The sequence below is a fragment of the Theropithecus gelada genome, chromosome 3 (genome assembly GCF_003255815.1).
Source record: "Theropithecus gelada isolate Dixy chromosome 3, Tgel_1.0, whole genome shotgun sequence".
Classification (NCBI taxonomy): Eukaryota; Metazoa; Chordata; class Mammalia; order Primates; family Cercopithecidae; genus Theropithecus; species Theropithecus gelada.
Window position 1 is genome coordinate 23,186,400 of NC_037670.1, and position 22,417 is coordinate 23,208,816.

At 42.8% G+C, this 22,417-nt stretch overlaps 1 protein-coding gene across 1 annotated transcript in view; it reads right to left on the bottom strand.

The window, feature by feature from the left end:
* The window catches only part of IGSF5 (immunoglobulin superfamily member 5), a 40,266-nt gene that overhangs the window by 11,644 nt on the left and 6,205 nt on the right, over nt 1-22,417 (bottom strand). The window contains exons 2-5 of the mRNA XM_025380443.1: nt 18,895-19,212; nt 13,261-13,560; nt 4,229-4,432; nt 2,644-2,665 (exon numbers count right to left, since the gene is read on the bottom strand). Of these exons, the coding sequence (XP_025236228.1) occupies nt 2,644-2,665; nt 4,229-4,432; nt 13,261-13,560; nt 18,895-19,105 (737 nt within the window). The 5' untranslated portion in view covers nt 19,106-19,212. The remainder of the gene's footprint in view (nt 1-2,643; nt 2,666-4,228; nt 4,433-13,260; nt 13,561-18,894; nt 19,213-22,417) is intronic.

A 22,417-nucleotide genomic window follows, 5' to 3' on the forward strand; every position in this document is an offset into this window, starting at 1 on the left:
AGTTAGTTGAATCAGAGAATATGGAACCTGCAGATATAGAGGATCAGCTGTATTCTGTTTGGTCAGAACCAAACAGAAATGAGTACTTATGTTCACCAAAAGACTCCTACCGTAATACTCAGAATAGTTGTTGTTTTTGTTGTTCTTGTTGTTTCTTGGTGACAAGGTCTCACTCTGTCACCCAGGTTGGAGTGCAGTGGCGTGATCTCGGCTCACTGTAACCTCTGCCTCCTGGGCTCCAAGGATCCTCCCAAGTCAGCCTCCTGAGTATCTAGGACTACAGGAAAGCACCAACACACCCGGCTAATTTTGTACTTTTTGTGGAGATGGGGTTTTTCTCTGTTGTCCAGGCTGGTCTCCAACTCCTGGGCTCAAGGGCTCCACCGCCTTGACCTCCCAAAGCGCTGGGACTACAGGAGTGAGCCACCGTGCCTGGCCGTAGCATTAGTGTTTGCAATGGTCCCAACCTGAAAACTATTCAAACACCCATTTAAAGCAAAAAGTAAAAATACATTGCGTATGTGCCCAGAATGTAATATTACATAATAATGAACCACTGACACCCACGTGCCATGGTATGGATCAGCCTCACAGTGAGAGGCTCGAGAAGGCAGACATAAATGAGTATACACAAAATGACACCATTGATACATGCCCCTCATCTCTGGGGATGTGGGAAAGATGTCAGAAGAATGTCACCTTTGGGGAGGAGGGGTAGGCAGCAATTTGACAGGAGTCTAGAGGACTCTGGGGATGCTGAGGGTGTTCTAGCTGTGACTTTCAGCCATCAAGCCCAGGCGTTTGTGCTTTTTGCGAAACCTGATCAAGCTACACACCTGCCACTTGTGCACTTTTCTGTACTATCTGTATCTATCTAAAACTATCTTATACTTCTTCTGTACTTATAAGTATCTATCTAAAACTATCAAACAAATAATACAAAAATGCTCTGTGCAAGTATTTGTTAATAGAAATAATCTTCAGAACGTGCCAAGTGAAAAGAGCAAGCTATGGAATAATGGTTACTATGATCCAAATTTCACAAAATGCTTTGTGTGCATATCTGTGGGCATATACATGAACTATGTATGTAGGTACACACATAGTTAGTTAACAATAATTTCTTTGGAACTATAGAAGTGTGGGTGATTTTTTTAAAACTATTTCTTGTGCCTATCTTTATATTTATTTAAACATGCATTGAGTTTTTTCTATAAAAAACATACAACTACATATATATATATTATTTTAATTATTTTGATGCAAAAGAAATCCTTGAGCAGCTGGAGCAAGCACCATGGACATCGTGAAAGGGGAAAGCAAGTGGGATTGGATTATGCAGTGGACAACCCCCATTGTCTTTCTGGAGCTTAATGCAGTCTCGCCTAACTTTAAGGGCTGCATAGAGAAGGGCCCAAGCCCTGAGTCAGGTCCGCCCAGTTCACATTCAAACAACTCTACAAAGCATGCAGCAGTGAGTACCTGGCATGTACATCAGGCACTCAAGATACACTAGCTTTTCTCATGCGCCCAGTGCCATTATTCTACAGTTGTTGTTATCCTCTACCCATTATCCCGACTAGCTATTGATCACTTTGCTGTGCTTTCAAATCACCTAAGACCCCAGAGAACAGAAATGGAAGATGCTGGCACAGTCAACAACGGTGAACCAAGAGTCCAGGCTTCCGTTCTGCCAGTAGTAGCAATCAAGAGAAATGCCAGAATCATTATCAGGGTCCATTTTTCTTCCTCTTCCCTTGCCCTAAGTCAGGCCTCAAAGGAGGAATATTTTTGGATTGCTGCTTGGTGGTGTCCTCTCTCCGAACTTCGTGATCGCCAGGGATCAGAGGGAGAAGGGATAGCCTTTGCCACATGGTGATGGTGCACATTCATTCACAGAATGTAGCCAAAGGGTGTTTTAGAATCTCAGCACTTAAAAATGTAAATATTCTAATAAAATACTGATAACTACATGTGTTCTTATATTACCCACAAGAAACAACAGCTGTCTAAAAAACCCTCCCCTTGGTGCACATATGGCTATGTTAATACTGCAGACATTTAAAAGGGTTACTGGCTACATTATAAGTCCTTGACACAGTTACCTTAAAAGTGCTTGCAGCTACTTCTGGGCAGCCTGGGAAGGAAAGGAATTTTTCAGTCCTGTCCACTCCCCGTGGCTGAATGAGCACCGAACACTGCCTAATTTGTCTGCCTGGACAGTTTCACGTGCCTTGCAGGCATCCGCTTGGCTCACTGCTCTCCACTACCCCAGAAATTGCAGCAGGACCTCTGCTGGTGGCCCTGGCCTCCACCCAAAGCAGGCAGGATGACAGTCATGGTGCACAGTGTCCTCTTGTGGAAAGAGTTGCAAATGCTAGACACTAAGAAAATCTCCATTTCCCTAAGTGAACCAGAGCAAGTCAAAGGTAGGCAGTGGCAACCCACCTATTTCATTCCACAGTTAATGTTGCCCTATGAGTTTGTGATTGGCATACGTGTTTTTCAGCATTGTCTACTTTCAGTACTTAATTTTGGATAATATAAATCCGAAACTCCCACAGTTGTGTGTATGTATTGTTGTTATTATTGTTGTTGTTCAATTTTTTTTTTTTCAGAAAATAGATGTGGTTTCAAACTTACCTTTGAAATTGAATACGAAATCCTGCAGAAAAGAACAAAATTACATTAGAAAAATCAGGATACTTATTCTAAAAATCGAGTCCCATTAATTTTTATAGACTCCCTTATTTTAACAGACCTAACGTTAGTATTTGTGACCCAAAGGGTATTATTAAGTTTTCCCATACCAAAGTATCAAATGACTTCCAAGCATAGGAGAGTAGAATTCACTGTTAACTATTAGAAAAATAAATAACTCCTAGGTACCTGAAATATAGACTATATAGTACTTACTATATTTCAGATACCTAGGGGTATTTACTTATTACTTTGTGAATATTGAATTTGATTAGTGAGACTATAAAGACTCCATATACCAAGAAAAGATGTTTTGTGTTACCAATCATTGCTGCTCTTCATTCAATTCTTACCATGTGCCAGCACCAGGCAGGCTCTGTACAAAGTACTAGCTCATTTAATTTTTACAATAACTCAAAAGTAGGTGTTACTGTTTTAACAGACTAGACACTGTTATATTAATATTACCATATTTCTTTAATTCAAAGATACATTTTCAATCAATATGTACCAATAGTATCAACTGATACAGTTGTGCCCCCACCCCCAACAACAACAAAACAAAACAAAACAAAACAAAACAAAAAAACTGTCATTAAATTGCTAATGATTTTAGTCAGTGGATCCATAGACTGACTAGAAGGAATCTATTTTGAGCTATGTACACATTGTGAAATGATTAAATCAAGCTAATTCATATAACCATCATCTCACATATTCATCGCTATTTTGTGGTGAGAATATCCAAGATCTATTCTCTTAGCAATTTTCAAGTACACAATACATCATAATTAATTACAGTCATCATGCTGTACAGTAGATCTACAGAATTTATTTTTGCTGTCTAATTGAAACTCGTGCCCTTCGACCAACATTTCCCCAACCCCCATTCCCACTCCCTGGTAATGCCCACCATTCTACCTCCTATTTCTACAAGCTTGGCTTTTTTAGATTCCACCTATAGTGGAGATCATACAATACTTGCCTTTCTGTGTCTGGCTTATTTCACTTAGCATAATGTCCTTTAGGTCTCTCCAGGGTGTAGCAAAGGACAGGATTTTCTTCTTTTTGAAGGCTGACTAGTGTTCCATTGTGTCTATATACCACATTTTCTTTGTCTATTCATCTACGGATGTACACAGGTTGATTCCATATCTTGGCTATTGTGAACAGTGATGTAATGAACATGGGAATGCAGATATCTCTCCAATATGAAGACGTCATTTCTTTTGGATATAGACCCAGGAGTGGGATTGCTGGATTATAGGATAGCTCTATTTTAATTTTTTTGAGGAACCTCCATAGTGTTTCCACAAAAGCTGTAACAATTTACATTCCCACCAACAGTGTGCAACCACAGCTTCTCCAACACCTGTTATCTTTTGTCTTTTTTATAATAGCATTCTAATAGAGGTAAAGTGACATTGTGGTTCATCTATCTTTGAAAGAGCTGATGAGTTCATTAACTTCAACTGCTTGTACCAAAAGCTCAGAGGTATGTACAAATGTAAATGAACAAAAAAGTTACCTCCTTTTCTTCTGCAGCAGAAATGGCAGCAGCATTTGCAGCCACAACAGCGGCAGCAGCCGCAGCGTATTGTAAGAGCACACGTCAGCGTCAGAAGCATGGTGCCTGCTAATCCAAGTCCAACTTTGCCCCAAGTAGGCAATGAAAAACCTAAGCCTGGTAAACTTGATAATATACCTGGAATATTAATACCGCCTCCGGTGCCTAAAGGAGAAAAAAATATATTTTAGTGATACTTGCACTGCCTAGAATCACAGATTCTGCCCCATTACAAGTTGCATTATGTGTTCTAGTAATATTATAACCATTCAGCGTGCTATGGCTAGGCGTCATAGGTCAAGCTTCTTTCAATGTGTTTAATTATTCAATACTCTACAGTACCTTCCATCACAATATTTATTTCTGCCAGTAAACAACTTCTTAGTAACCCAGTCCAGGTGTTGGTTGTTTAATGTCTCTAATATCCCTGAAAGGTAGATAAGGCATGGCACGGCTGACAATCCCCTGAGGCTGGCATAGTGATGGTCACGTTTGACATCCTTTATTTAATCAAGGAATACTTTTTGAGCACTAAAATGGACAAGACTGGAATAAAGACATTTTGTTCTCCCTTCCAAGTCCCCACTCATTGAGAATCCAGAGCCCAGAGGAAACAAGGGTATTTTGAGGGAGGGTCACTTCTAAAGGAACTTAGGTTCATGGCTTTCACCCTTGCCCCATCCAACTCCCCGACTCCTCAAATTCATTCCTCACAGAGTAATTGCTTTTTCCATAGCTTTTCAGGAGGCACCTTCCTTAGTGTGTATGTTTCCCTCTTATTTTACCTAGTAGTCATGGAGGCGGCAGGAAAAAAGGGTAAAGTGAGGCAGAGCAATCAGGAAGCAAGACGGATGTAGGGAGAGAAGGACAGAGGAAAAAGCCATTTTGATTCTTTTCCACTATGTCTTAGGCAGAGCTGTTGTGGCTTCACACGATTATCCAAATTCAAATTTAAGTTAATTAAAAGTATGAGTCTTTAAATAGTCAGTGCCTCAGTTGCACTAGCCACATTTCAAGTGCTCAGTCACTACAGATGTAGAACATTTTTATCATCACAGAAAGAGACAGTATGGGAATTACACTGATGTTGCAAGAAAATTTTCATCTAGCCCTTCGCTTCTCCCTAGCACACCACGCTGACGTCAAACCACACACATTTAAGTTGATCTGTTTAATTGTGAATTGCTATTCAATGAAAGGCTGTCACTCAACCCTGTGTGCTTGGTGGCATCTTAATGTAAATGCATGCTATTTAGGTTCTAGAGAACCCTAATATAGGATGAATGGATGGATGGATGAATGGATAGGTGGGTGGGTGGATGGATGGATGCATGGGTGGGTGGGTGGGTGGGTGGATGCATGGATGAAGGGAAAGATTAAGAGACAGTTCTCAACCCTGCATGCTTGGGTGGTATATTAATGTAAATGCATGCTATTTCATTAGATACTAGTCATTAGAAAATATTGAAACAGGAACATGGGGTTTGCCTTGAAATCAATGGCCACCCACCACTTTGGAACCAGAGACTAGAGTTCAAAAACAGCTCTTAGATGTTCCTCCTTATAATTTTCCTGGAAAATTGACTGTGCAATAGTAGTTGGCTATTCCTGTGTCAAAGTTAAATGACTCTACATGGAGAAGAGAAGTCTATGCACCAGGCAGTCAGCTGCAGCTGAACCAGGTCTAGGGATCACCTTTCTCCCCATAGTAAGATGCCCAGAGCAGAACTGTAGGATTGTAAGGAAGTCAAACTACTTTCCTAATGCTGTCTATCTCCACCTCTCCCACCATCCAAGATGAGCTGGAATAGACAGAGACTTGTAAAGGGTTCTCCCAAAAATGGTGAAGACGGAAGGAACAGAATACACCCTTCCCATTCTACACCTTCCCAGAGTTGAAGCACTGACACAAGGCAGACCCTTCGCCTGCAGAGGAGCACATTTATCCCCTTGCTCCACAGACAGCAGAATCCCAAGCATCACCTGGAATATCACTGCACATGCAGATTCAAAGCCCACCTCAGGGGACACAGAGTCAGGATATCCCGAATGATACCCCCATGATTCTGAGGCAGACAGTCGGTGACCCACATTTTGGGGATCCCTTGTATGCAGCCAGAATGTAAACACTGCCCAGGCTACCCACGACATGACAGGATGCTCTCACACTCCCCCTCCCACAGATGTGATAATAAAATGATGAAGTCCAGAGTTGCATCAATGATCTTCACAGTCTTGAGTTGGAGGTTGGACCACCATGTGGGAGGTTTGTGACTGAGAAAGAACTTTAGGTTTCCTGTGGATGGAACCAGTCAAATCTCATGACCAGCATTTCTTGCTGCATTACCTTTGGCCTCTGGCTCACTTGCCAATAATGGCTCTTTTCCCACCAGGCTGTTCAGGGGTGTGTGTGAAAGTTCTGAGAATGCTGTAAGTTACAGCGCACAGGTTCCAGTTGGCAGTGGTCATCCTAGTTCCAATTTAACGAACTCTTACGAACTGAAGTTTGCAAATATAACAAGTTTTCTTAATCAGGGAGCTGGCTGGGGTTAACCAATGAGGTCTGGCTCAAGATTTAAGAGACAGGCTTGAAATTCTCACTGACACAAGACAGTATGCTTGTGGACTTACTCACACACTCCCTATCGGTAGACTTTTCTTCCCCTACTAGACAGAAACATGAGTGTGACAAACTTCCTGAATCTGGACGTGACATTTCCTCTAATCTAGCACGGAGACGGCCTGCCTTAATCTAGCACGGAGAGGGCCTGCCTTAATCTAGCACGGAGACGGCCTGCATTAATCTAGCATGGAGAGCACCTGCCTTGATCTAGCACGGAGAGCCTGCCTTAATCTAGCACAGAGACGGCCTGCCTTGATCTAGCACGGAGGCGGCCCGCCTTAATCTAGCACAGAGAGCCTGCCTTATTTTCAGGGAGTGCACGTTGAACAGAAGGGAAGGGACATTTTGCTGGGGGTGGTGACTGAGTCAAGGGAGAGACTGAGGGCCAGAGGGACTTTAAACACTCTTTTGTCCCTTAATTTAACCACAAAGTTCAGAAAGTGGTGCCTGCATTCAGTTAAAAGCCCCAAACGCTGACCAAAATGGAGCTGGTATTAGGAACCATATCACTTACTCTTTCGCTTCCTATTTGTTGTGACCACACTCCAGGGGAAGGCAAATGTTCCAAGGAGTTCTAGGCCTAGGTGAGACTTAAGCTGAAGTCTCCCTTTAATCCAGTGGAGCCTAAAGTGTAGCGTATAAGTCAGCAAGAGGCATGATTTAGTGCTGGGGCTACACAGAGAGCCCTTTCTTATTTTCATAACCATTTCAAGTTTATCATGTATAACACATATATGTATATACATAAGTATACCCACATGCATGTATATTTTTGTTTAGTATGGGGCTAATTTTTTTTAAAAAAGAGTGCATTTACTGTAGATTGAAAAATAGATGGTAGACATATATTACTGACAAATCAAAAATCTGACAGTGGACAGAAAACAGACTCTTGGAATGATGTCATCCATAATCCAATTTTCATGCAGACAAGATGCTCAGGACAGAGGAACTAAGTAAATGGCACAGGGAGCCCAGAACAGGAAGCCACAGGGCTCCTGGCTCATATCTTTCCATCCTGCCATGTGTTGTCTCCAATGTAGAATAATCCTTCTGAGGAAAATATGGCCCAGAGGTGACATAAACATATTTGCATAATGTCTACAGCGGGGTGCTGGTCTGTGCCTTGTAACCTCTGGAGGGTGTGGGTGTGCCTCGCTCAGGTGAATGGCGGGTGTGCTGGAGAGGATGAGCATACTAGAGCTGAATAGTGACTAACGAAGATGAGCTCCAAGGTCAACGCCACTTGCCTTTCCCCCTATGCTCCTTCACACCACTGTGTGCTTGTTAGGGCCTCATTACTGACTTTACCATGTGCTTTAACCCCTGCTTGGAGATTGTCCTTTTCCCATCTGTGAAGACAAGGAAAATAGCATTTCCCAGATCCTCTCAAAGGAATGCATAGAGGTTTTAAAAGGTATAGAATTTCTTGAAACCAAATGTATTAATATAAAATGTCACCACCACCATGTGCCAAGTATATATGAATACCAAATGTCACCACCGTCATGCACAAAGCGCACCCCTGTGCCCACTAGAGGCGACACAAGAGATCTCTGAATCAATAGTGTGAATGATAACAATTACTCCCTTTCCAGTCCTGTGTGCTCTGGGGCAAGGACGGTTCTAAAACTGAGGCTCAGACAGGGTAAGTAACTTGCCCAGAAGACACACAGCTAGTGATTGGGTGAGCCGGGACTGGAACCCAGGTTGTCTAATGTCCAAGTCTGTGTAGACATAGCACTTGATCGGGCTGGATGAGAAGGTTGGACCTTAGAGATTTTTTTCAGTTCAGTAGCCCCCAATCCTGGCTGCCCATGAGAGTAACTTGGGAACATTTTTTACAATTGTAATTCCCAGGCTCCACAAAAACCCATGAAACAAAACCCCCAGGAGGCGGCTGAGCCTCAGTGTATTTATGAAGAAGGTTCCTCTGCTGGCCCTGACCCAGAGCCGGGAGAGAGGACTTCTCTATTCTTCTCCTACCCACTTTACAGGTGAGAAAACTGAGCCCTGAAGATTGCTGACTTGCCCAAAGTTGCACCATCAGTGCCAGGGCAAAGGCCCAGGACTGTCACTTCTACTACTCTTCTCTGCGCCCAAAATTGCCATTTCTCAACACAGTAAGGTTATAACCAAGAATCACTACATTCTACAAGGTGCTTGTGTGTCCTAAAAACACTACTTCATTTTAACCATTTCACAACCTACACACAAATAACTGCACAAAGAAAAGCACCCCGATGGGCAGATGGCTCTGACAGTGCTTCTCCCAAGTCAGGGTGAGAGGGCCTCACTCTCTAGTTTTGGATACATCTGCAGTGCTCGAGGTTTGTACCACTTCTGTAGTTAAGAAAATCAATTTCTAAAAAAACAGATCTGAAATGAGGGTTAGTCTTCCCAGAATGCTTTTCTCTAAAGAAACCTTTTGAACTATAAACCAGGAAGTACTTCATACAACCCTGTGACTTGCCCTGATTGGATAGGCTTCCAAAGTTGACGTCATTCTTCTTTCAATGACTTGCAGGGATCATTTCAGAAATGAAAACAAATGCTTTGCACTTTTAGGAAATGGGGGGAAAATGGATGTTTATGTGATTCCTGAAGAAGACTGAATGGGCATAGACCCATTAACACTTGGCTGTCTGGAAACCTGGCTGTTCTCCTTACAGCCTCGTCTGGTCACCAGCTCTGCCAGCCAAGGCTGCAATGAGGTCTTCAGGTAATAAAACTTACATAAAACACATAACATGCAGCCAGCCATCAGCTGCACTGGATCTTGATGAATAATTTAGAAACAAATTACCCTTTTCCAAATGAGTTCAATAAAGCTAGACTCATTGCAAGCACCCTCTGAGCCTCCCGCTCCCAGCAGCCATGCCTCCAGCTGCCGTCATTAAGGCACTAGTCCTGGTCTAAGAAGAATTCAGCAAATTAAACCTGATGAAGGGAAATTAAGTGCTCCCTTTCCCTTCCACTGCAAAAGAAAACATTTGCAGGCAAGCCAGTCTCTAAAATCTATCTCTCTAAGGTACCATCAATCAGGCCAGAGCGCCTGCTGTATCATTACCTTGTTAGGATATATGCTTTAACCAGTCCATTTTATTCCATTTGGTGCTAATGGAATTTTTAAAAATCTTCTCTTTCAAAGCCTGGACCATCCTTTACCATATTTAAGTAGACTAACGTATGATATTTAAGGTTGGCTCCCTGGAAAAATGACTGATTCCAAGTGGAGACAGGGGAGTACAAAGTGAGTCTGGAAAACCTAATGGGTCCAGGTGCTCGAAAACTAATAGGGGGATGTCAGAAGGACGCCAGCACCAGCTTGAAGGGACACCGACTGGCCACGCCTGGAGCAATCTGAGTGTCAAAATGAAAAATGACAGGAATAGATTAGAATGTATTGAACAAAATTGAGTCCCTACTAAAACTGTGAGGGGAAAAAAGGAAGAAAAAAGAAAAGGAAGAAAGGGGAGGGAAGTCTCTTGTTTAACAAAAGAAAGCCAATTAATAGATATGGAAAGAATAATGGAAGCAGGAAATCACTCTTTACAACCACCATAGAAGTAATTGATTCAGGCAATGATTCATCAATGAATGTAAAAGTTAGTAGGTGGAAAAAGAACAAAGTCGTCTCCTTTGCAAGGACATGGATGGAGCTGGAGGTCACTATCCTTAGCAAACGAACACAGGAACAGAAAACCAAATACCGCCTGTTCTCACTTCTAAGTGGGAGCTAAATGATGAGAACACATGGACACATACATAGAGGGGAACAACACACACGGGGGTCTATCTGAGGGTTGAGGGTGGGAGGAGGGAGAGGAGCAGAAAAAATAACTAATGGGTACTAGGCTTAGTACCTAGGTCATAAAATAATTTGTACAACAGTCCCCTGTGACATGAGTTTACCTGTATAACAAACCGGCATGTGTAACCCTGAACCTAAAATAAAAGTTTTTTAAAAATTTTTGTATTAGGTGGGTAAACAGGATATTCCCACAATATCTGTTGCTTACACATTAATTATAAAGGCAAAAAGGTACTTTCATGTTGGATCAATTCAGGGTATGCCACCTTCACCAAAGGGTCCAACTTACACCGATGAAAACTGTGATCCTGTGATCACATGATATTACCTATATCTTGCCAAAAATCTGTAGCCTAAATCAAAGTATGCTGAAACATTTTAGACAAATCCAAATTGACCCAAATTGAGAGGCATCTTGCAAAAACAACCTGTACCGTTCGAAAATGTTTATCTCAGCAAAGACCCAAAACACTGGGAGAACACCAAGTGAAGATGAAGGCAGAGAGGAGGGTGACATTTCTACAAGCTAAGGAAGGTGGAAGATGGCCAGCAACCACAGGGAACAAGGCGGGAGGTAAGGGACAGAGGCTCCCTCCCAGCCCTCAGGAGGAACCAGCCCTGCTGACACTTCCAGCCTCCAGGACTGTGAGAAAATCCATTTCTGCTGTTTAAGCCACCAAGCCTGTGGTCCTCTGTTACGGCAGCCATGGGACCTCATGTACCCTCCAAGTGGCTCTCACACGGTGGGCGGAGTTGCCAGGTGAGCAGTTTCTGGAGACAGACTGCCTGTCATTTAGTCACTCTACAGGTGAGTAGAGATTGCCCTGTCATTTAGTCACTCTACACGTGAGTAGAGGTTGCCCTGTCATTTACTCACGCTACAGATGTGGGCGAAATCCCAACAGCACTGTCCCTGTCACCTTGCCTTTACAATAGGAATAACAGCGACACTCACGCGGCTGTCGGGCAGGTTAATTCTGTGAATACTTGAGAAGTGCTCAAAGCAGTGCCTGATGACTCGGTAAGTGCTATAGAGTGCTGTTTATTATCGTTACCATTATTATTTGGCTCTGGCTGTGGCTTTGTTCTGAACTTTGGAAGATCTCAGGTAAGGGTGTTGTCATGGTGGGAAAAGCTTTAGTCAAGAAGAAAAGCTCTTCTCAGTTTCTAGACCCAGCTCTGCCACGTTGGCTGTGTGACCCGGATGGAAGCACAGAATTTCTCTAGGCCTCGCTTCCTCTTTTGTAATATGTTAAGTTAAAGTCAGTCTCCAACATCCCGGGCCCACTCTGTCCAGGCTGACTCAAAGCACACAGGCTCTATGGGCCCCTTCAAGGAATGTGGTTAGAGTGTCTGGTACGCCAAAAAACCCACAGGAGATTCTTTAGAGGGATCTAAACTTTAAAGTTATGTCATTTAGTCAAGTTAAACTATATACATATAGACTTGACACTTTCAAATACATTGTGGATTTGCTGGGGGAAAAAAATGAAGCATTATACTTCCACTAAGACTGGAAGAAATTCAGGGAGACCTGAGGCCCTCCTGCAATATGAGGACCTGCTTCATACTGGCTCAGTGGGTGGAATCCAGCTGAAACAGTGGTGGGTAAAAGCTACAGAAAAAAATGTTTAACTCAAGCATTTCTCTCCAAACTTGATGCTCTTTGATGATAAATAATTGGCAAGATTCTAAATGGCTTTCAAATGTAATAAGAGAAAAAAACTTTAAGATGGAATTTTAAAAGCAGATGAGGGTATAAGATTATTAAGCTGCATGATTTATAATCCTTTGGGTATATACCCAGTAATGGGATGGCTGGGTCAAATGGTATTTCTAGTTCTAGATCCTTGAGGAATCACCACCCTGTCTTCCCCAATGGTTGAACTAGTTTACAGTCCCACCTGCTATAAAGACACATGCACACGTATGCTTATTGTGGCACTGTTCACAATAGCAAAGACTTGGAACCAACCCAAATGTCCATCAGTGATAGACCAGATTAAGAAAATGTGGCACATATACACCATGGAATACTGCACAGCCAAAAAAAAGGATGAGTTCGTGTCCTTTGTAGGGACATGGATGAAGCTGGAAACCATCATTCTCAGCAAACAAACTGATCGCAAGGACAAAAAACCGAACACCACATGTTCTCACTCATAGGTGGGAAGTGAACAATGAGAACACTTGGACACAGGAAGGGGAACATCACACACTGGGGCCTGTCATGGGGTGCGGGGATGGGGGAGGGATAGCATTAGGAGATATACCTAACGTAAATGACGAGTTAATGGGTGCAGCACACCAACATGGCACATGTATACATATGTAACAAACCTGCACGTTGTGCACATGTACCCTAGAACTTAAAGCATAATAATTAAAAAAAAAAATTATTAAGCTGACAGCAGATGTGATTGGCCTTATCATCCCTACCCGAAATCAAGGTTGTCATATGGTTTTTCCAGGCATCGTGGATGAAGGAGTATTCTACATAATAGTGAAGCATGAAATAATCATTCGTTTCATGTAAAGCGGAAAGTCTTCACTTACCTTGGGGACGCCGAATCACAGTGAGATTTACAGTTGCAGACTTGCGGGCCTTCGGGCTCTTCCAGGTAGCCACACATGTCAAAGTCCCATTGCTCTGTGGGGTCAGAGCCAGGATGCTCACTGCACTTTGAAGGTCGCTGGGCTCCGGGACAAAATAATAGCTTGAATGGCTGACCAGGAGACCGAGCTCCCAGGAAATATTCGGGAGCCGGGTCCAGTGCGAGGCTCGACAAGTAACTTTGCAAGGCTCATTCTCAGCGACTACAAGATTAACATTGGGAATGAACAACTCTCCCATAACTAAAGAAGAAAAGAGAGAAACACACTGAAGACATGACTGTGCCTCTCACTTCTAAGTTCTCTTTTTCTCTCTCTTTTTTTTTTTTAATTTTGCTTCAAATTACGTTTTGTGAGACCTATTTTCCCAAGCCCAAAGGGGCTGTGTCTCTACTGGGAAATCTTAACTCAGATTTTATCTGGGTCTTTTTTGCACACCTGCCAGGGTCTCTGAAGAAGGTGAGGTTGCTCACAAGAAAGCACAAAGTTACATAGAAAATGCTTCATAAAAGTCAGAAACCAGGGGAAATAATTATATGGGAAAGGAAAGGGAGAGTGCGTGCCATAGGGGGCTATGCAATACCTGAAGTGAGCTACAGAATTATCTTGGGCTGTCCAGGGAGCAAAGCGAAAAAGAGAAACGAGCTTCACCTTCTTCTCACTGTGACGAGGACACAGCCCAGAGTGGGACGGAAGTCTCCCTTGGAGTTCTGGTCATTCAGATACATTTTTATTTATTTCTAGGGGCATATGGTCTTAAACATAACTTCCTAGGATATTGCCTTAACACAGGTTTCTCATTACAAATTAAATCAAAATCCAATCTAATATTTACAGAAATAACTAACCCAAATCATGTGTCAGAATAACTTAGATAAGTTATTTTTTATTAAGAACACTCTTGCATAGGTCAGCATTCATACTGAAAACAACCCATATGAAAATAATACTTGTTTTCACAAGTGTGACTAAAACAACCTGAGGATTGGCCCCAGTAAAGACAGCGTTAGTGAAATATATATATATATATACATATACATATAAATGTCCAAGCAAAAACATGCTGAAACTCTGGACTATACAACATAAGGGAAAGAATACTAAACTAAGAATCAAAAACTTTCTTACCAATCTTGGTTCTGCCAGAAAATTGTCATCACTTTGGGCAAGTCACTGAATTTTTTTGGCTCTCTTTGTTGTACTTACTGAATGAGATAGTTTGACCAGATCAGCACTTCTCAAACATTTTGGTTTCAGTACCTTTTACACTCTTCAAAATCACTGAGGACTCCAAAGACCTTTCATTTATGTGAGTTTTATCTACCAACATTTATCATATTTTATATTAAAGTTAAACAATTATTTTAAAGTATATATTTAGAAATAATAATAATTTATTACATGTTAATTTTGATTAACATATTTTTATGGAAACGAATCACACTTTTAAACTAAAATAATAAGAGGAGTGACATTGTTTTATACTTATATAAATCTCTGTCATGTCTGGCTGGATTCTCATAGCTGTCTCTTCATTCAGTCTGTTGCAATATACTGCCTTGTTTGAAGGATATAATGAAAACCTGACTTCACACAGATATGTAGTTGGAAGAGTGAGGAGTATTTAATAGCTTTGCAGATAATTGTGGATATTCTTGAATACTGTACCAAAACCTTTTTTTTTTTTTTTCTTTTTGGAGACAGACTTTCACTCTTGTTGCCCAGACTGGAGTGATGCCATCTTGGCTCATGGCAACCTCCACCTCCCAGGTTCAAGCGATTCTCCTGCCTCAGCCTCCCGAGTAGCTGGGATTACAGGCATGCACCACCACGCCCAGCTAAGTTTGTATTTTTAGTAGAGATGGGGTTTCTCCATGTTGGTCAAGCTGGTCTCGAGCACCCGACCTCAGGTGATCCACCCTCCTCAGCCTCCCAAAGTGCTGGGATTACAGGCGTAAGCCACTGTGCCCAGCACTTTTTTCTTTAAGAGATGGAATTTCACCATGCTGCCCAGGCTGGTCTCGATCTCCTGGGCTCAAGTGATCTGCCCGCCTGGGCCTCCCAAAATGCTGGGATTACAGACATGAGCCACCATTCCCGGCTGAGGTTTCTTAAATGTTTTTTACACAGTGGAATCTGAAATTCTATCAAGGAACTTTCATTTTCTGTTATGTTAAAACCCATTGCACTATCTGGCACTTTGAATGGACCTTTTATTCTTGCATGAATTTATTACACTTCAGTCATCTGGAAAATGCTGTTCTGCTGAGTCATGCAGACCGTCCCAATGTACAGTGGAAAGTTCTCCTGTGCACTTGTGAGAATAAGAGTGAAAAAGGCAACAATAATACGAATCTTCATAGTTCTGCTGAGTCACGCAGACCTTCCCAATGTATAGTGGAAAGCTCTCCTGTGCACTTGTGAGAAGGGTGAAAAAGGCAACAATAATAGGAATCTTCATATTATTATGAAAACAATCATGACTTCACAGACCACCCTGAAAGGACCTCAGGGTGCATCGAGGAGTCCCCAGAGTACAGTGAACTGGGTCAGCTCTGAAAGATTTTTTGCTCTGAAATGTTAGCTTCCCAATTATTCCTTCCTGAATATTCCCTTGGAATAAGAAAGGAAGTTTTGCTAATTCAAGGGCTAATGTAAATGCAACAAGGAGAGGAGAAAGCGTTTGTCCCTTAAGTCTAAAAGATTTGGTGTTTGTTTTGTGTGACAGAGATGGTTTAAGATGTCAGAACTGGGAGGAATGATATTGTCTCAGTTAATAACAGAAACTTTTGAACTCAAGTCCTTGCAGCCCTCAAAACATAAGAGGTCTAGAATTTGGTGTTTGATTGACTGGTAGATAAGGCAGCAAGTGGACCAACTCAGCAATCTGAAGGATTTCCTTTTTCTGTGTACAATTGGGATTCCACCTTCCCCCACCGGCTTTCACAAAGGTTATCCAGTAGCATGACGAACACTTTATACAAAAGTGATACTAGAATATTCCCATGGATTTCAGATGACTCAATTTGGAGTTATATCATCTCTATTTTGTTGACATATAAGGAGGGGGAAAAATCATAAAATAATTCATGGTTGTTTCCTCTTTTTTCAAGATTCTTTCTCCCTTGAGGGAGACCCTGTTGCTCAGAGAACATTTGCTCCTCTAGGAACTAAGTACCATTCAGAGCAATGACACGAGGATAAAGGGATGCAGTTCTGTCCAAGCTCTATAGGTTCCTCTCGCAATATCTTGGAGAAGTCTTTGCCTCCTCTAGATGCTTGCTCTTCCATCTGTATTAAAACCAAAAACTACCATAACTACCAATATATAAAAAGTCATGTTGGGGGATTCAGACAAATTTGTAGACTTGTGACTTTGGGAAAACATGCTGCAAAACCACATGGTTTCTGAATGTGATGTGTCATAAGTATAGCAGTAATAAGCCATGCCTGTGATCCTGTTTCCCTGCTCCAGAGATGCCCTCCTTCTCTCTTGCTTTCCCATTCTGTCTACCATCTACAGACCTGGAAAGTACATCTTCAATGGCACCTTCTCCATGAAATCATCCATGAAGGCTTTATTGACTCTGTCAAGCTCCCCTCTTGATTGAAACCCGAGTTTGCCTCCCTTCCATCTCACTTGCCAGCATCTGGGTGACTGGCATCCCTATTATTTGTGCAACTTGCATTATCCACTCTTCTTGTGAGGTTTTAAAAGAAAGAAATTGTGTCTTATTCCATTCCTCTTTGAGTCACTCTTAAATAGCCAATACAATGGCATCCCAATACAATTGGGAACACAATAAATAATAGCAAATGGCCATACAGTGATTGCTATGCACCAGGTGTGGTAAAGGCTTTACATAGACCTACTCATTTGACACCACAGCAGCCCTATGATGAGGACACTAGGACTCAAAGTCATTAAGTAATTGTGCCCCAGGTCACAAATTGTCATAAAGCGGTAACATGGACCCAGGCAGCCAAGCCCGAAGTCTGCACTCCTGACCACTAGAACACTCTGGCTCCCAACTTAACGTGCACGGAATTACATCAGACAGGACTTTGGAGTCATCAAACCATCTTTAGTCATTTTTTCACCTGATCCACACAGCAAACCCTTGAGGTGGGCTGGGAAGATTCATCTCCAGGTTAAAAATGAAGAAATTGAGCCATCTCAGGGGTCTCTCTGATAGATAACTGATGAAGCCAAAACCAGAATTTATATCTTTGATTCTTTTTCCTCTGTTCTTTCTCTTATATCACAAATTATCATAATAAGAATCTGGTCGTGCAAAACAGACCAACAGTCCTAAATAGCCTTATAAAATCACTTATTTAGAGAATACAATTGTGCCCCTAATTAAACTACACAAAATTAAAAACACACAAAAGTAAAGACACACCAATTTAGCTAAATTTCTAAAGTAAGCAAACATTTTTTAAAGCACAAATAGAAATAGGTAAACATGTCTCCACCAAAGGTTATGAAATCTGATTTAATAGCAACATAAATATGAACAAAATCTTTGGGAATTTCTTCCAGACAAGTAAATACATAGAGATAAGAAATAATTTATAAGATATAATATATTCTCATAAGAAATGCTGCCATAGAAATCAGGAACTCTATATCTTTAAGTAGAGTATAAATACACTTGTAAAGAATGCAAAGTGATTAAATTTTGGTAAGACTATTCCAAATCTTTGTAAAGCATCCTTTTACTTTTTTACTGTGAAACATTATCTTCAGCACCTCCAAATTACCTCTAAAATGAAAAATAAGCTATCTATTATTATAAATTTTGTTTATTCTTTCCTTTTCTCTCAATGACTTGATATACTTGGTGAACACACAACTTTGACTGTAATGACTATCCCACTGTAATTGAAGGCAGGGTACAGAAATAAGTTGGGGGGATTCTGCTTGGAAGAGGAAAACGTTAAAGCATACTTCAGAGTTGATAAATGATGTAAGCAGAGAAATATGGTCATGTACATGGAAAAACTAGAGAAAGGGCAGTGATTGCCAACTGTCTCTAAATCAAAGAAAAATGACTGTGACTAGCCCCAGAAGAATTACAGGATATATTTCCAGAAAGGCTATTAAATACTGAAATGGATTCAAAGGGGAAGTGATAAAATCTGTCTCTATTAGTCTTAACCAGAAAAAAAAGAAGGAAAGCAAAGATGGAAGGAGAGAAGCAATGAAGCAGGAAAAAGGGAAAGAAGGGAGGAAGTGAGGAAGAAGTGGGATAAATCAACAAAACAGTAAACGTTAGTCCATCCAGAATAATTCTAAGCCTATTGCCAACTGAAGGCTAGAGCACATAGGAGGGAAGAAAGAGAGGGGGAGAAGGGAAGAGGAAGGGAGGAGGCAGGGAGAGCATGAGGGAGGAAGGAGGCGACAAACCACAAAGCATTCATCCATTCAGAATGATTGTACGTCAACACCAACTGAAGGTAGACCACATCTGCCATCATACGCAGCATGAACTTTAGAAGGTTCTTCCTGCCCTCTGACATTTAACCCGATGGACTTCAGATGTGGCATTCAGAAGCCACGTGCATACACACCTTGGACCGTAAGGGAAGCAGATCCATGCAGGCGACTGTTCTGGAGGCTGCATCTGACGTTCCCCGAATCACTGGGCTGCACATTGTGGATGATCATCTCCGAGGTGAAGTTCCCACCCTGGTCATACCTCTGAGAGGTGAAGCGGTCATTGGTGATGATGGGCTCCATGGGCCTGATGCTCAGCACCACCATGTCATTGAGAGCCCACATGATGAGCTTCCAGCCCTGCGAGACAGTGCAGTTGAAGCGAGCCTGGGAGCCCTTCAGGACTGTTACATTTTGGGGGCCTTCTATGACTTCATTACCGGATCCAGAATCTGGAAGGCAGCCAATTTTTCAAGTTGGTAAATGAATGGATCTCCATAAATCAACTGTGTGCTGTAACCTTTCTGTATTTATCAGTGGTAACCCCCAGGGTTACCATCCAGTGGCTCAGACTCTGTGTCTTTTGGATCCTAACACCAGCTCTCCCCGGCAGATCAGGAGCTTCCGGTGGAAGCCACGGCCATGCCCTCCTTTCCACTCTACCCCCTAACTCTACAGCTGTATTGGGTTGAACAGTATTCCTCAAAACACATGTCCACTGGATCCTCAGAATGGAACCTTTGAAAATAGGGTCTTTGCAGATGTAATTAGGTAAGGATCTCAAGACGAAATCGACCTGGGTTTAGAATGGGCCCTAAATCCAATCACAGGTGTCCCTGCAAGAGAAATGCAGAGTGAGATTTGAGACACAGAGGCCTGCGGAGAAGAACACCATGTGAGGATGGATGCAGAGACCGGAGTGATGCATCTACAAGCCAAGGAATGCCAAGGATTGGAGCAACATCAGAAGCTAAGGAAGAGGCACGGAAGACCTTCCCTCAGAGCCTCCATAAAAAACCAACTCTGCCAACTGGCAACATCCCAGGATTGGCATTCACAGCAGTGGGGCTGGGACCCAAACTCAGACCTTCCCGCTCTGAATTTCATCCTCTTTTCTCTTCTGATGTCATTCAGAGTTTATAGCGAGAAGACACCCTGGCCACCACAGACCATGGCTTCTCCTCATTCGTGCCCACCCTATCAATGAGACGGCAACACGTCCTACTACCTTCTGGTGTTGTGGGATCCCTGTGGGTGAACCAGGTAGCCTGCCATCATATACACTGGGTAGCACCCAAAACTGCAGCTCCTCCCTTTCCTTCTGTCTTATAAAGTCAAACTGCAAGGTAGGCCAGGCGCAGAGGCTCACACCTGTAATCCCAGCACCTTGGGAGGCCGAGGTGGGTGGATCACCTGAGGTCAAGAGTTCAAGACCAGCCTGGCCAACATGGTGAAACCCCGTCTCTACTAAAAATACAAAAATTAGCCAGGTGTGGTTGTGGGTGCCTATAAGCCCAGCTACAGGAGGCTGAGGCAGGAAATCACTTGAACCCGGGAGGCAGAGGTTGTGGTGAGCCAAGATCGTGCCACTGCACTAGAGCCTGGGCAACAGAGCAAGACTCTGTCTAAAAAAATGGCACAGCAGGTTCTAAAAGAATCTCATTATAGCCCTAAAGGTTTCTGGGGAGGAATCACACCGTTGGACACACAGTAGCACATTAGCACTTCACCTGCATACCCAGGCACATCATGGGGGCCGAACTGCCCCTGCAAGAACGACAGGTGAAAGGGAAGGAGTAAGCCGCCACCAGGAACAGTTCCCTCCAGAAGCAGGACCAGCAGGCGAGGATGCCATGGTGGAGGAGGGGCCCACTGGCTTAGGAGAGGCAGAACTGAAGAAGGTGAGAGTTCACTAAGGCTAAGCCAGCGTTTGGATAAACATGATTACTACTCTTTGTTTTGTCCCCGGACATCATTACAAAAAGAGAGAGAGAGAGAAAGTATGACTTTAAAACACAACTCAGATTAGGTATTCTCCCTGACCTCACGGCAAGTCTCTCTGATCCAAGATCTCTTTGATCTTTGATTTTTGTTTTAAGTGTGAGAAATGGAATTTAAAAACAATTCCCCCAGGGAAGCCGCAATGCCCTTTCCATGAACTCTGAATTGCTTGTTAAGAAGAGAAAATAGCCAAGCCTGCGCCCCAAGGGTCCATGCTGTAATAACCATACTCCTCCTGCACTCCCACCCTGGGTCGATGGCAGTCGAGTGGACAGAGCCTAGCGGGGTGAGTGTGGGGATGATGGATGGGTGAGCCCCAGCCTTACCCAGTGAGAAGCCCGGGCCATGCAGCGCCAACAGAACCAGCATCCCTCTGAAACCACAGTTCCTTCCAATGCCTTGTGAGAAGTGCTGAGATTATTTCACTCCAAGGCCAATCTTTATGTACCCTGGAGGCCACACGTGACACTACGGAATCATACAATCTGTGCAGCCCACATAACCCTATTCTGCAGCTGGGAGATGAAAAGGAGGAAGGAGGGAACTGCACCAGATGGAAATTCCTTGACTTTGATGTGACTTTCAGGTGAAACAGGAGGTATCCAACTCTAAACACCCAATTCCCCTGACTGTATTACCTGTGTTTAGCTAGGCATTTAGCTCTAACTGTTTAAGAGCCGCAATGATCAGCATTTTTCTACACTGCAAGGTCAGGCAGTGAGATGAGGAAGGCTAGCCAAACATTTCTTCAGAATAAACACTGGAGGAAGGTTGATGTCCTTGCTAGAACAAACGCTAAGTAAACCAGCTGTGCCTCAAGACTCAGGAGCCATATTTCTGGTCACTTTAGGTCCTGGGAGCTCATCCCTCTCTCAGCTGTGTCTTATCGGCGGTAACCTTCCCCTATACAGAATAGGAGAAAACTGTAAAGAAGACCTTGAATCCAACAATCACCTGCCTCACTTAAAACCTCCCTTCCCTCTTTCCTCTCCCTTTTGCTTTATAGAGCAGACAGTCAGATGGGGGCAGAGCACTGGGAAAGATCAATGTCTCCTCCTGCCTGGGAACCTCCCTGTGGCCACTAGCTAAGGTTGTCACTAAGGACCGAAGGCTGATCTTTTTCTTCTCTTGCCCAAATTCTTATCTAAGGGACTGGGGAGTCCACCTTACAAACCATAAAGTCTCATCAGAGGGGTTTCATTGAACCCTATATAATGCGGCCTGCTTTCCAACCTGATTCTGGCACAGCGTCACATGACAGGTAAAGAAGTGGTCCAAAACAACTGCTTAGTGATTATGTACTGAGGGAATAAACATGTTGGTTGAGTTCTATATAACCCATTATACAGTAGGCAAGGTGGCAAGGAGAGGGCTGGGAAGAGCATTACGCATGCACACACAGGTTGATAATGGATATTCAGAGTGATATCTACAAATGAAAATGACTCTACCCATAAGACTTTCCAACATGAAGCATTTGAACACTTTGGTATTCATTACAAATTTGGGGATGGACATTCAGGAGCTCTAGAATTAGCCCATATATACTCTCCTCTCCTGAAATAGCCACCTTCAGGCCTCAACCCAGATCCTCCATGCCCTCAAAACAGCACATATTCCTCAGCCTTTTTTTTTTTTTTTTTTTTTTTTTGGGGT